Below are 14008 nucleotides of genomic sequence, written 5' to 3'. Positions count from 1 at the left end.
AGGTCATGATCCCAGGGTCCTGAGATCGAGTCCCACATTGGGCTTCCTGCTCAGCGGGGAGCCTGCTGCTCCCCCTGCTTGTGCTCTCTGCCAAAGAAATATTTAAAAAAGAGAAAAAATAGACAAATTTGGGTTCATGAAAATTCTGTACATCTAAGACAGTATCAACATAGTAAAATGTCAACTCACAGAATGAGAGAAAATACCTGAAAAATCCACATATTTGATGAGACTAATACCCAGAATAAGAACATCTAAAATGCAACAACCCAAAAACCCAAACCTAATTCAACATTAACAAAGGACTTCAACAGACATTCTCTAGAAAATATACATACATATCCAATAAACACATTAAAAAACACATGACATCAGGGGCACCTGGGTGGCTCAATGGGTTAAAACCTCTGCCTTAGGCTCGGGTCATGACCCCAGGGTTCTGGGATGGAGCCCCACATCGGGCTGTCTGCTCAGCAGGGAGCCTGCTTCCTCCTCTCTCTCTCTCTGCCTGCCTCTCTGCCTAATTGTGATCTCTGTCAAATAAATAAATAAAATCTTTTTAAAAATGACATCATTAATCACTAGGGAAATGCAAATTAAAACTACAGTATGATACCATTTCAAACACAATGGGGTTGCTTCTAAAAGCAAACCAGAAACAAATGTTGATGAGGATGTGGAGAAACTGGAACCCTTGTACACTGTTGATAAAATGGGAAAGCCACTGTGCAAAATACTATGGTAGTTGCTGAAAAATGTAAAAAAGAATTACCATCTGATCCAGCAATTCCACTTCTGGGTATATACCCAACAGAACTAAGAGCAGAATCTTGAAGAGATGTTGGTACACTCGTGTTCATATCAGCGTTATCCACAATACCTAAAATGTGCAAGCAACTCACATGTCCACTGATGGATGAACAGATGAGCCAGATGGAGGCCATACATTTAATGGGCTATTTTTCAACCTTAAAAAGGAAGGAAATTGCAATGTGTAGTGAGACGGATGGCTCTTGAGGACATTATCCTAAATGAAATAAACCCATGAGACACAAATACCGTATGATTCTACATGTATGACTAAGAGTGTCAAAATCATACAGACATGTAGTAAAAAAGTGGAGGCTGGGGTCTGGGGGAGGGGAGGGAAGGAGAGTGGGGAGTCAGTGTTTAGTGGGAACACTTTCAGTTTTACCTGATGAAGAGTTCTGGGGAGATGGATGGTAGTGATGGTTCCAAAACAGGTGAATGTATTTAATATTTCTGAACTTTACACTTTAAAATATCATTTTATGTATATTTTACTGCAATAAAAAGGGGGGAAGGTCAGGTGAAGGGCATAATAAAACTATAAATCCATGACCTGCTTTTACCTCATTTGTCAGGTTTTATGTCCACCCCCCTCATTTTTCACCAGATAATTTTGAAGAAACTGATACTACTATTTAATCCATGAATATTTTGGAATGTAATTTTTCAGCATAACCCAAAGGCCATTATCCTACCTAAAAATTAGCAGTTTTCCCTTAATATGTTCAAATAAACATGTACAGGAATTTCACTAATCATCTCCATAAGGATTTAAGATCTATACATTGTCAATTTACTGAAGTTCTTTTATCGGATAAGGGTCTAGAATTCAGAATAAAAAAGCTTTCAATTTAAGCCAACCCTGTTCAAAAATGTTCAATCCAGTAGGTCATTTATGAAGTGCAAATCAAAACCATGAGCTATCACTTCATACCAACCATGATGGCTACTGTTTAGTAAGAAATGAAAAATAGGTTTTGGCAAAGATGCAGAGAGACAGGAACCCTCACACACTGGTGGGAACATAAACGGTGCTGCCACTGTTGAAAACACAGTGGTTTCTCAGAGTTAATCACAAGAGTTACCATATAACCCAAAACTTCACTCCCGGGTGTGTACCTTTGTGAAAATAAAAGGAAACCTCCTTTAGCGTAAAGTTGGGAAGGCAGCGGGGGCGGGGAGGGGGGCGGCGAGGGGGGCGGCTCTCACACCCTATCACTTCCCAACGCTACACCAAACTGGGGGAGAGGGACCTTAAGTGCAGACACTCTACCCCCAGCTGGAGGGAGGAGGTTTTCTTCCTCCCTAGCAACAGCCCAGCCAATGGGAGGCCATCACAGCTCAGCCAATGAAAAGCCACTACAGCGGAACTCCCTTCACTCTCACCAAATTTCCTGCACCTGCCTACAGTGCTTGTCCCTAATTGCAATTCTGTGCTATTTCCAAATAAACCCACTGTTTTGCTGGTAAAGTAGCTAGCACTTTTATATTTTAAGTTTCTATTTTTTGGTGATCAGAATTGGGACCAGTAGACCCGAGAGACTCCGAGCCTGGTGAGCAAACAGGTACCAGAACTCACAGAGCCTACTAGGCTCACTGCTTTCTCTCCCAGCCTGGAGACTGACAGTAAGTTTTCTTCTGGATTTTGAGCTCTGCTCTCCTTGTGTTTCACCTCTCGGGCTTTCTTCAGAACCTTCAGGTTTTACGGCCTTGTCCTTTCTCGGAGTACCTGCAGCCTATGGAGGTTCGTAACAATGTGATTTGTTGCTCGGAGATCCTAGACAAACTATCCTTGACCGCTGCATTTTGTCACAGGTAAAGTAAGAGTTTCTCAGAAACTAGTGCAAGGGATAATGAGGCCCTGAGCCTCAGAATCTTCTATTATGCTTTGATGCCTTGAAGAGCTGCTTTATTTACAGGGTATTGATTAATTCTGGGGAGAACTTTTTTTTTTTTTTAAAGATTTTATTTATTTGTCAGAGAGAGAGAGTACACACAAGCAGGCAGAGAGGCAGGCAGAGAGAGAGGAGGAAGCAGGCTCCCCGCCAAGCAAGGAGCCCGATGCGGGACTTGATCCCAGGACCCCAGGACCATGACCCGAGCCGAAGGCAGTGGCTTAACCCACTGAGCCACCCAGGCGTCCCTGGGGAGAACTTTTTTAAAAGATTTATTTATTTGAGAGAGTATGGAGCGGGAGGGGCAGAGGGAGAGGGAGAGACTCTAAAGCAGACTGTGCTGAGTGCAGAGCCTGACCTGGGGCTCCATCTCACAACCCTGAGATCACGACCTGAGCCAAAAGCAAAAGTCCATCACCAAACTGTGCCACCTAAGTGCCCTTTCTAGGGAGAACTTTTGAGGGATCTATTTGAATCTTGATGGGAGGCACACTGTGGATTCTATCAATATCAGTTGAAAATTTTGCTCAGAAAGGATGGTAGGGGATCTATCTCATAAGAACAAATGATCACGGACACCTGGGTGGCTCAGTGGGTTGGGCCTCCGCCTTCGGCTCAGGTCATGATCTCAGAGTCCTGGGATTGAGCCCCAAGTCAGGCTCTCTGCTCAGCAGGGAGCCTGCCTCCCCTCTCTCTCTCTGCCTGCCTCTGCCTACTTGTGATCTCTCTCAAATAAATCAAATTTTAAAAAAAAGAACAAATGATCAGTGTCCCCATACTGTTAAAGTGTGTCAGATATGGAGCAAATCAAAGATGTTCAAGTGTTGTTTAACCCCCCTTCTTGGTGATTGTGATTACTACTGGCAAACCCTAGAATTCTTTCCTCTTTGAAAAAAGGAAATTGCAGTGTGATACTCTTCTAAGAAATGTCAGGTGCATACATGAATAGAGATGAAGTAAGGAGAAGGAGGTGAGAGAAAGCACAGGGGAGGGGCAGAGGAAGAGGGAGAAGCGGCCCTGGTTGGGGCTGGATCTCAGGACACCAGGATCATAACCTGAGCCAAAGGCAGACACTTAACTGACTGAGCCACCCAGGTGCCCCGAAGAACTTAATAGTTCTTACCTAGACAGGCAGAAGAATGCAGTGCAACTGAAACCAGGAATAGAGCGGCACCAGGCACATCAGATAGAGGCAGGGAATATTTGCTGATTTTCAGAGATTGGACTCTCTTTTTTAGCCTCTTCCTGACTGGACCTTGACATGGTCATCACATGCCTTGACTCATCCCTGACAAGGAAGTGCCTCGTCTGAGGACAGGTGGGTGGATCTGGCTCTGCTTAATGAGAGGGAGCCACAGCCCAGTAGTGAGCTCCAGGCCACTCCAGGCCAGACGGCTTCCACTGTCTGAGGCCGTGTTTGCGTTCTGACTGACTATGGGTGCAAGGACGTCTTGCTTACTCACAGCCGGCCTGCGTTAAATGTTCTCCATAAAGGAACTGAGCATAGATGAACCCACTTGCTCCTCAGCAAACTCTTTAAAGCAGATACTGTTTTTATCTCCTTGTGTGAGCTACCTGGGGCCTACAGAGGCAGGTGATTTTTCAAAGGCCACTGAGCAAGAAAGGAACCAAGTCAGGATCATGATTCAAATTGAGCCTTTCTTTCCCAGACCCTATGTTCAGTGTCGGATGCAAAATACTGAGCATCCCTCGTCGGCTACGCACTCAGCTCAAGGCAATCAGGGACAGTCCACATCGGTCTAGACACTGCAGGCACTTGCCCACGTCCTCACGCTCACTGCTTCCCACCCTCCCACTCCTGCTTGCTCCCTTGGTGCTCCCAAGTCACCCCTTCTTTATAAGCGCTGACTGTCCCTCTAGGACCTGAGTTTAATCACCTGCCTCCCTGGACCTTCCTATGTCCCTTGTTTGGCCACATATGACTGGCCAACCATTAAGGGACACAGAACAGGTATGGATTCAGAGCCTACGAAAAGCATCACGCGGGCACCCCTGAACTTCGCTCTCAGATTCTGAGGAGAACTGGAAGCAAAAGCAGCATAAAGTCACAAGGAAAACTACCTCTGGGTACATGGAAAGGTGAACAATTTGTAAAAAATTCGAAACAGGATTTCATGGTCCTGCTATGAAAAAGAGATTTCCACGGAAAATGTCACACATGGACTCTTTCCCACCGGTGGTGACATCAAAACGTGGTTGCGACGCACACCTTCCATGCTCTCCAGCTCAGTGCAGCTGTATCGACCCTATTAGTGCGTGGGACCCATACGATCACTGGTCATCCTGGTGAACTGAGGACAGTAGAAGAAAGCCCATTCCGACAGTGGTTGGAATAACTAGAAGCACTCCTCTCTGCAAAGACTGTACGGAATCTTTGTTGTGCATTCACACTACCACATTGCTGTACGTTTCCTTCCCCTAGTCCCAGCGGGGCTGCTCACGTTACACACCCCCTCAGACATGAAGCCCAACCAGCTCCATCCAAAATACAACCAGACTTGCACCATGCCCAGGGCCAGAGGGGCATCGGAGGGCCATCTGATGGGAGACAGGAATTGACCTGTGTCAACCGGGGGCAGATCAACAGAAACACGAGTGGTCTGAAGAAAAGAGAAAGGCATGGCCCATCTTTCCTCCACCGCAATGAATACAAGGACATGCCACTGGGTGAAGCATGACCAACCACTTACCCATCCATCATGGGAAGGAGTGTCTTGTTCAGCACAATTCAGCACAATTCCCAGCAAGAAGGAATGAGGGACGTTTCCATTCTAGTATGGACTTTCGTGTAAACGCCTCAGAGCTATTTGGACACAAACACTGAGAAGCACCATTTCCAGAAATTAGGAATTTCCTCAAGGTGGTTATGCCTGGAGCACCAAGTCATAAAGTCATTCCCACTAAGACTCCCCTCACCACAAATGTGGCTTGTTTAGTTGTTGACAAGTACGGAAGATGCATGTGTCTGGCTCCCTCTCCCGCGCTCTTGAGCTGCGAGACCGTGACTCCTGGTGTTCTTTGTCAGAGACATTACAAAGGCATCATTAAGGATTTCACCACTGGGAGTAAATAATCTTTTCAAAATACTTATTTGAGAGAGACAGAGAGAGCACATGAAGTGGGGGAGGAGCAGAGGGAAAGGAAGTGATTTTCAGAGACTCCGTGATTGGTGTAGAGCCCAACTCAGGGCTTGATCCTACAACCCTGAGATCACGACCCCAGCTGAAACCAAGAATTGGAACTGAACAGACTGCAACACCCAGGTGCCCCAAGACTAAGTCATTTTATTTTATTTTAAAGATCTTATTTACTTGACAGACCAAGATCACAGGTAGGCAGAGAGGCAGGCGGGAGGTGGGGGGAGCAGGCTCCCTGCTGAGCAGAGAGCCCGATGTAGGGCTCGATCCCAGGACCCTGTGATCATGACCTGAGCTGAAGGCAGAGGCTTTAACCCACTGAGCGCCCCCGGCGCCCCAGGAGTAAGTCATTTTAACGAGACAGTGGTAGCAGCTGCGTGGGTATTGTAGAAACACACACCAGAAGGAAAATGTCAACTGTACTTGTCCTATTCACCCAGAATAGGTATTTTTTTAAAAAAAATGGACACAATCAGAAGAAAAAGTTAATCCTGTAGAAGGGATATTTTAAAAGAACTCAGTTGTGAGGGGCGGCTGGGCAGCTGAGTCGGTTAAGCCTCTGCCTTCGGCTTAGGTCATGATCGCAGGGTCCTGGGATCAAGCCCTGCATCAGGCTCCCTGCTCGTGCTCACTCTCTTTCTTGCTCAAATAAATAAAATCTTAAAAAATAATAGAGGACATAAAACATCCTATCATTTGCAAGTACGCAACAGATTTGAAAACCTCAGTAACGTGGTTTCCATGAAGCAATGCAGAGAAACACATTTTACAAAACAAAGAAAAAACCATTGTTTTGAATTACATGTTAAAAAAAAAAAAAAAACCTGGGAAATTACATGTATCAACAGAAAGGAATTAAGCATACTGGGTTTATCTCTTAGATAGCAGTAAGCCAGTCAGCTCTAGGTGAGAATTGCCACAAACCGCTATACACTCACAAGTGCTTATTCCAATTATAGAAACATCCAGAAGGAAGAAATACAGGGCTACTGGAGCCTCTCTACAGTGCAACAAGGAAAGGAGGCTTCCGCATCTGAGGCTGCGCATTAATTCCGTCAGGGGGAAGCAGGACACAGATCTATCCTGACAGGGACATGATGCTTACCACAGAAATCATGTGGTAGAAAAAGCATGGGAGAGGAGAGGTGCCAGGATGAGAGAGATCCCTACACACGATGGCCTGAAAGAGGTGGCCTCACGGACACAAAGAGCCACAGGGCAGCGCAAGGAACCATGTGGACCTGAAGACCGAGCTGGTCCATCACAGGAGAGCTCGTGGAAAAGTCTCTGGAGCGTGCTACCGGACAAAAACTGATGTCAAACTTGTGTCAGGTTGGAGGCTGTTCCAGACGACAGATCGGTAATCAGGAAGATGCGCTGTGACCCAAGCCCATGTGGGTGCCCACACATCTCTGTCTCCTGCCGGAAAAGCATAGCTTCGTCACGCAGTTTCTTTCCTCACGGCCTTCATCTCAGAACCACAGAGAGGAGGACTCTGGGACACATGGTCTCCCACCTCACCACGCTCACAATGAAGTTCAGTAGAACCAGCCAGACGCCAGGCTTCATCTTCACGCCACAGGGTTTCTCTTCTTAATGCATCATGACTGACGAACAACCGAGATGAAGCGCCATCAGCAGAGGCCAAAACAGGAACACAACTGGAGGAGACTGTGCTCTTTCAGCATCCCTGCACGTTTACTCATTTCTGTGGGGCGCAGAGGTGTGGTATACAGCGGCAGTAAGCAAACATGAAGATACATCATTCAATCATGAAGACTGGAAGGAAGAGTAGAGACAGAGTCGGAATTTCCAGTATCCACAAGAGAGGATGAGATATAAATACACATCACTTGTCACCCCTGGGGCCCAAAGACATTGTCATGGAAATGAGAAATTTTATATAACTACACAATTTTCATGTGTGAAGTAACAAAATATATCTCATACAAAGGGCACAGAGAGGAATATTTTATCTCAGGGGTTCCTCTTGGCAACATGCAATGGAAATAAATATGACAGGGATCCCTGTTAGGGACGAGGCACTTACAAGGCACAACCATGTTTATAACAAACAGAGATTGCTCTCCAGCCCTGAGTTTTTATGCACAAAATATACGAGGAACTATACCTAAAGGTTTCCCACCAGTCTTTACATTCATAAGACTTCCTGCCAGTCTGTCTGATTGGATTTACAAGATTTTAAGGACAAATGAAGGCTTTCCCGCAGTCCTTCCATTCAGAGTTTCTCCCCAGTGTGAGTCCTCACATGGGCTCGCAGATTTGTCGGGTACCTGAAGGCCTTCCCGCACTGCTGACACTCGTAGGGTCTCTCCCCAGTGTGCGTCCTCACGTGGGCTCGCAGGTTGGCCGGATACCTGAAGGCCTTCCCGCACTGCTGACACTCATACGGTCTCTCCCCGGTGTGAGTCCTCACGTGGACCCGCAGGTTTGCGGGGCACCTGTAGGCCTTCCCGCACTCCTTACATTCATAGGGTCTCTCCCCTGTGTGCGTCCTCACGTGTGCCCGCAGGTTCACGGGATACCAGAAGGCCTTCCCACACTCCTTACATTCATAGGGTTTCACCCCGCTGTGCTTTCTCACGTGCACTTGAAGAGAGGAGTGACAGCTGAAGGCCTTCCCACAGTGCGGACACTCATAGGCTCTCTCCTCAGTGTGTGTCTTCACGTGGGCTCTCAGGTTGGCTGGGTACCAGAAGGCTTTGCCACACTGCTGACATTCATAGGGCTTCTCTTCACTGTGTGTTCTCACGTGTTTTTGTAAGGACGAGGACCAACGGAAGGCCTTCCCGCATTGTGCACACTCGTAACGTTTCTCCAAACTGTGCGCCCGCACGTGTCCTTGAAGGGAGGAGTGACGAGTGAAGGCCTTCCCGCACTGCTGACACTCGAAGGGCCTCTCCCCGGTGTGTGTCCTCACGTGTTCCTGCAGCGATGTGGAGCTGCTGTACGCTTTCCCACACTCCTTACACTCGTAGGGTTTCACACCACTGTGCATCCTCACGTGTCTTTGGAAATATCGAGGATGTCTGAAGGCCTTCCCACACTGCTGACATTCGTAGGGTCTCTCTTCACTGTGAGTTCTGACATGTTCTCGAAGGGATAAGGAACAAGTGTAGGCTTTCCCACATAACGAACATTCATAGGGTTTCAGCCCACTGTGCGTTCTCACGTGTCTCCTGAAGTATTTGGGACAACTGAAGGCTTTCCCACATTGCTGACAGAGATACGGTCTCTCTCCAGTGTGTGTCATCACGTGTCCTTGCAAGGACGCGGGATACTTGAACGTCTTCCCACACTGCTTACATTCATAGGGTTTCTCTCCACTGTGCGTTCTCACATGTTCTCGAAAATATGAGAGGCAACTGTAGGCTTTCCCACACTCCACACATTCATAGGGTCTCTCCCCAGTGTGAGTTCTCACGTGACGTGTAAGGTAGGACTGATACATGAAGGCCTTCCCACACACGTCACACGCATGGACTCTCTGTCCACAGTGATCCTTCACGTGACCCCAAAAGGACGACATGCAAGTGAAAGTTTTTCCACATTTCTTGCACTCTAAAGATTTTTTACTATCGCGACTCTTCAAGTCTCTCTTCGAAGCTCCCCCAGTGTCCTGAGGTTCATAAGGTTTCTCTACGAGGCCTGTGTCCACGTGAGGGCTGGGGCTCGAGACACAGCTACAGGCCGGCCTGCATTCCTCACAAGGACTAGGTTTGTGTCCAGGGTGGGATCTTTGTGGATTCTCAGGGAAAGAACCATCTGTGAAGGCTTCTCTACACTTGGCGCAGTGACAGGACTTGTCTCCAGTAGGACGATCCGCACGCACGGTAAGACTTGTCATCTGCCTTCTGGTTTCTCCACATCGATTATCTTCGCTGCTTTCACAGACCCGCTTCACCAAACGACTTCTGTTCAAAATGGGAAGGCACACTGTTACGGAATAATGATTTTAACTGATTTCTTTATTAACGATCTATTGATATTAATGATTACTTGATACATAATGGCCACTTCCAAGGAATGGGCATGTTTGTGTCACTGTCTACACTGCTATGATGTAGAAGAAGCCAAATGCTCAGAATAAGGGCCCGGTGATAGCCATAACTGTCAAACTTTCTTACATGTGGGTTTTCCTGATAAATGTCTGGAGCTGAATTATATATCTGCTAATCAATACTACATCACATTTAGGAAGAACTTGTTTAATTCTGACTACGCAACTGTTGAGCTAGGTTTATAACTCCATGCCTTCTTTAATTTCAAGTTATTCTAACAATTTGCCAAGATCCCCCTTTCTCCTATGGGAGAGAGAGGCACTCACCTCAAACTCCTCTCCTGGGATTGGGTCTGATCTCCAATGTGATGAAACACCCAGTTTTCTCCAAAAAGAGCCCAGGAATCATTTCTTGTAAATGTTACTATTTTATCTTCACTGGATAGTTCATTCTCCAAAATATTCAGCTGAATCCCTGATCCACAAGGGTTAACTTGAGTGCAACGGTCTGCAAGAATTGGAAGCACAATTTAACTTCTTGGGAATGACCTGATGTTTAATGGTAAGAAAATTCAGAAAACAGACCATTTGGGGATTTCTCTTCATATACTGATCCCAAATGTAAATGAAGTTCATCAGGAAGAATGAACATGTGACCACAGAAAAATTCTAAGGACCTTAGTGCTTTGGGACTTTGGCAATAAGAGGAAAAGCGTATGAAAAGGCAGCCTGTTTATGCGGAAATGCTTTAAAATCAGTGGTGACTAATGTGGAGATAGGATTATCGGAACTGGGCAAAATCCTCACATCCACACCCTACTTCTGTAAGAACACGGAAAGGCTTGCCACGTGGGCAAGGATGGATGAAATGTCTGACAGGAGGCCACGTGAGTGACAAAATCACCTTCTCAAAACAAGGACAGAGTCACGTTTCTAACGGACATGCGCAAATGCCATTCCCTTCTCCCTTCTCCTACTGAGGGCTGCTGGACCGTTCTGAAGGCACTGAGGCCATCAGGGGAGGCTGCACTGCCCCAGCTGCCACTGGAGGTGGGACGGTGGGTGTGGCTGCCGAGAGCTCCCCACGACAGCCCAGCAGGAGGGAGGATCTGAAGGGCCACAAGCAGTCTGGAAGATGGGCTGTTAATCTGGTCTTCAAGGTCACCGAAGAGGACAAAGTGCGAGTTTAACTGCAGCATGATTACCAGGAGAAATGGGTATGAACCACAGCGCATCTTTCGCAGAACTGAAAACCACAAAGGAGCCCAGCCTCACACTGATAAAATTAGGGAGTCTCAGACTTTGATAGAAGCAATAGCCAATTTAACACATGAAACTCTGTTTTCACCAAAAGGTATGTGACCCTCGGTAGTTTCCATGAAGGCTTGGGCCACGTCTGTCTCTCCTCCAGCATATTCCCATTCCTCGGCCCAAGGAAGATCAGACACTTCTAAGAAACACTCGTTCCCTACAACTCTAGAGGCGGGGTGGAGCCACGCTTACCCAGGGAGGCCAGGTTCCTGCAGGTCTCCAGCATCACATCCCTGTAGAGCCGCCTCTGACCACGATCCAGCAAAGCCCACTCTTCCGGGGTGAAGTTCACAGCCACATCCGCAAAGACCACTGTGTCCTGCAACATCCACATGTTCTCTTGCAGCAATGCTCCCTCCTCACCCGTGTGTGTGGGAGGATGCAGGGGCAACACGCAGGGAACCGGATTCCATTCTGAGGACCTGAGTCACACCCGTGTGGGAAGTGACAACACGCAAACACACCTCCACGGCAGTGCCCTCAGTGACGGGAAGGGCTGGGACCCCGAAGCAGAGGGCGATGACGACAGCTCATACAGACGTACATACACCCAAATATAGGCTATTTGTACTGAAAATGAGCAGATCTGAGGACACTTGTATGGTAAAGAATGAAAAATGAAATACTAGTTCAGACCACACTGAAACTGGACGGCACATCTCTGACTTGCTCAGGGACGATTACTGCCTTGTCAGCCCCAAGAACTGGAACCAGATGTCAGGATGCCGTGAACACGGATTCCAGTGCTGCTCTCGCTGGAAGGCAACAAGGTCAAGGAGCCTAGCGCAGTCCCCTCTATCCCGGCAGAGGTACACACCACCCTTTCCCTGGGTTCAGTGGACAGTGAGCAGGGACACAGGGCCCAGGGGCCTGGCACACGTAGTGCATAAGAGGAGCTCCAGCTCCTGAAGAGTCACAGAAATCAGCAGGGTCTCGACCATGTACCCCAGTGCCCAGAATGCAAGCAAAAGGGCGCCAGAAAGAGGAGCCCCTGAGAGACTGATGGTAACAGCCACTGGCGACTTTGTAACAGAGAAAGAAAACAAGGCAAATCCGCACTGTCAGAGCAACAAGGGATGACACCGCACTCGTGAAATGCAGAGTTTAAAAATCATTTTTTTCAAAAAATCTGAGACCGTCCAAACAAAAACTATGTTCTCAAAACTTAAGGGAAAAACAAAATCCCATATGCCACCCATATCACTTAATAAGAAGGTCAATTCTACTTCAACTGTGGTTACAACTGGGGTTTGCTTATCACACACCTGGTAACTCCTGTATTTTTTTTTTAAAGATTTTATTTATTTATTTGACAGAGAGAGATCACAAGCAGGCAGAGAGGCAGGCAGAGAGAGAGGAGGAAGCAGGCTCCCTGCTGAGCAGAGAGCCCGATGCGGGGCTCGATCCCAGGACCCTGAAATCATGACCTGAGCCGAAGGCAGCAGCTTAACCCACTGAGCCACCCAGGCGCCCCTAACTCCTGTATTTTGAATATGTTTTAAAAATCCATATGACCCCATGAAAAATAAAAAACAATAATATGAAGAAAAATAATACGATCAAATCATGGGGAATTAATATGAGCAGGTACCTTTCTAAGAAGATATGCCAGCGGCCAACAGGTTCCGGAAAAGATGCTAGATGTCAGTTATCAGGGAAATAGATGTCAAATTATAAGCAGATACCCCTTCAGACCCACTAGAATGGCTATAAAGAAACAAGTAAGTGCTGGTGAGGACCTGAGAAAGGGGGACTCTCTTCATTTGAGAGAGAGAGCAAAAGCAGGAGGAGCAGCAGGCGGAGAGAGAATGTGGAGCTGGATCCCAGAAGCCCAACAGAGGACTCGATCCCAGGACCCCGGGACCACTACCTGAGCCAAAGGCAGATGCTCCACCAACTGAGCCACCCAGGTGCCCTTCTCATGCATTTCTGCTGCTGGGGATGCAAAATGGCACAACCCGGGAGGAGTCCAGCGCGTCCTCAAAATGATGACCGTCCAGTCACCGTGCAATATAGCAATTCCACTCCTACTATCGATCGACCCAAGACAAGTGAAGATGAGCACCAACACTATTTCCGCACACTCTCAGGAGCTTGATTCGTAACAGCCAGCAAGTGAAAACCGCCCGAGAACCCACCGACGCTCTGAAAAGGAATAAAGGAGACATGACTCCAGTGAAATTAGAAGACCACAGGGGGAGCTCCCCCCAGTACCTCCACTGCACTCAATAGCAAGAGACAATCTTGGACACATTACTGCCCCAGCGGGACAAAGGAAGGAAAGTTTTCTCCTCCCCTGGCAACAGCCCAGCCAATGAGAGGCAGTCACAGCCTACCCTATGAGAAGACACTAGGGGGTAACCCCACGTTTGCTCCAGTGGATGTCATGTGGAACAGCCCCTCCCAATATCCCTCTCTCCTCGATGAAACAGAGGTCCCCCCTACATAACAGAACTGCAAATCTCGGGGCGCCTGGTGGCTCAGTCCACTGAGCAACTGCCTTTTGCACAGGTCATGATCCCAGAGTCCTGAGATCAAGTCCCAGATTGGGCACCCTGCCCAGCGGGAGCCTGCCTCGCCCCCCCCTCCCCCTGACAAATAAATAAAATCTTTAAAAAAAAAAAAAAAAAGAAGACTTGTAAATCTCTGCTATTACCAAGTAAACCCATTTTTGCTAGTACAATAACTGGCAGGTTTCACTTAACCAACTGAGCCACCCAGGTATCCCCAGCGGGTTTACTTTAAAAGTTAACATTACATGCATGTTTACATTACATTCCATACATTACATTACATACATACATCATCAGCCT

General features: G+C 47.4%; 1 protein-coding gene across 2 annotated transcripts in view; it reads right to left on the bottom strand.

Annotated features, from left to right (window-relative positions):
- Positions 1-12324, bottom strand: part of LOC111161712 (zinc finger protein 77-like) — a 106381-nt gene extending 94057 nt beyond the window's left edge. The window contains exons 1-4 of one of the 2 annotated variants that reach the window (XM_022525581.1): positions 11388-12324; positions 10212-10392; positions 8754-9798; positions 6712-8501 (exon numbers count right to left, since the gene is read on the bottom strand). In XM_022525581.1, the coding sequence (XP_022381289.1) occupies positions 8103-8501; positions 8754-9798; positions 10212-10392; positions 11388-11529 (1767 nt within the window). In that variant the 5' untranslated portion in view covers positions 11530-12324 and the 3' untranslated portion in view covers positions 6712-8102. Of the gene's footprint in view, positions 1-6711; positions 8502-8753; positions 9799-10211; positions 10393-11387 lie in introns of those variants that run through there. The other variant, XM_022525580.1, reaches the window with a different exon arrangement.
- Positions 12325-14008: the final 1684 nt, after the last annotated feature.

The sequence above is a fragment of the Enhydra lutris genome, unplaced genomic scaffold (assembly GCF_002288905.1).
Source record: "Enhydra lutris kenyoni isolate GAN:26980312 unplaced genomic scaffold, ASM228890v2 scaffoldscaffold86, whole genome shotgun sequence".
NCBI lineage: Eukaryota > Metazoa > Chordata > Mammalia > Carnivora > Mustelidae > Enhydra > Enhydra lutris.
The sequence above is the reverse complement of the archived record's forward strand: the minus strand, read 5'-3'. Positions and strand labels throughout refer to the sequence as shown.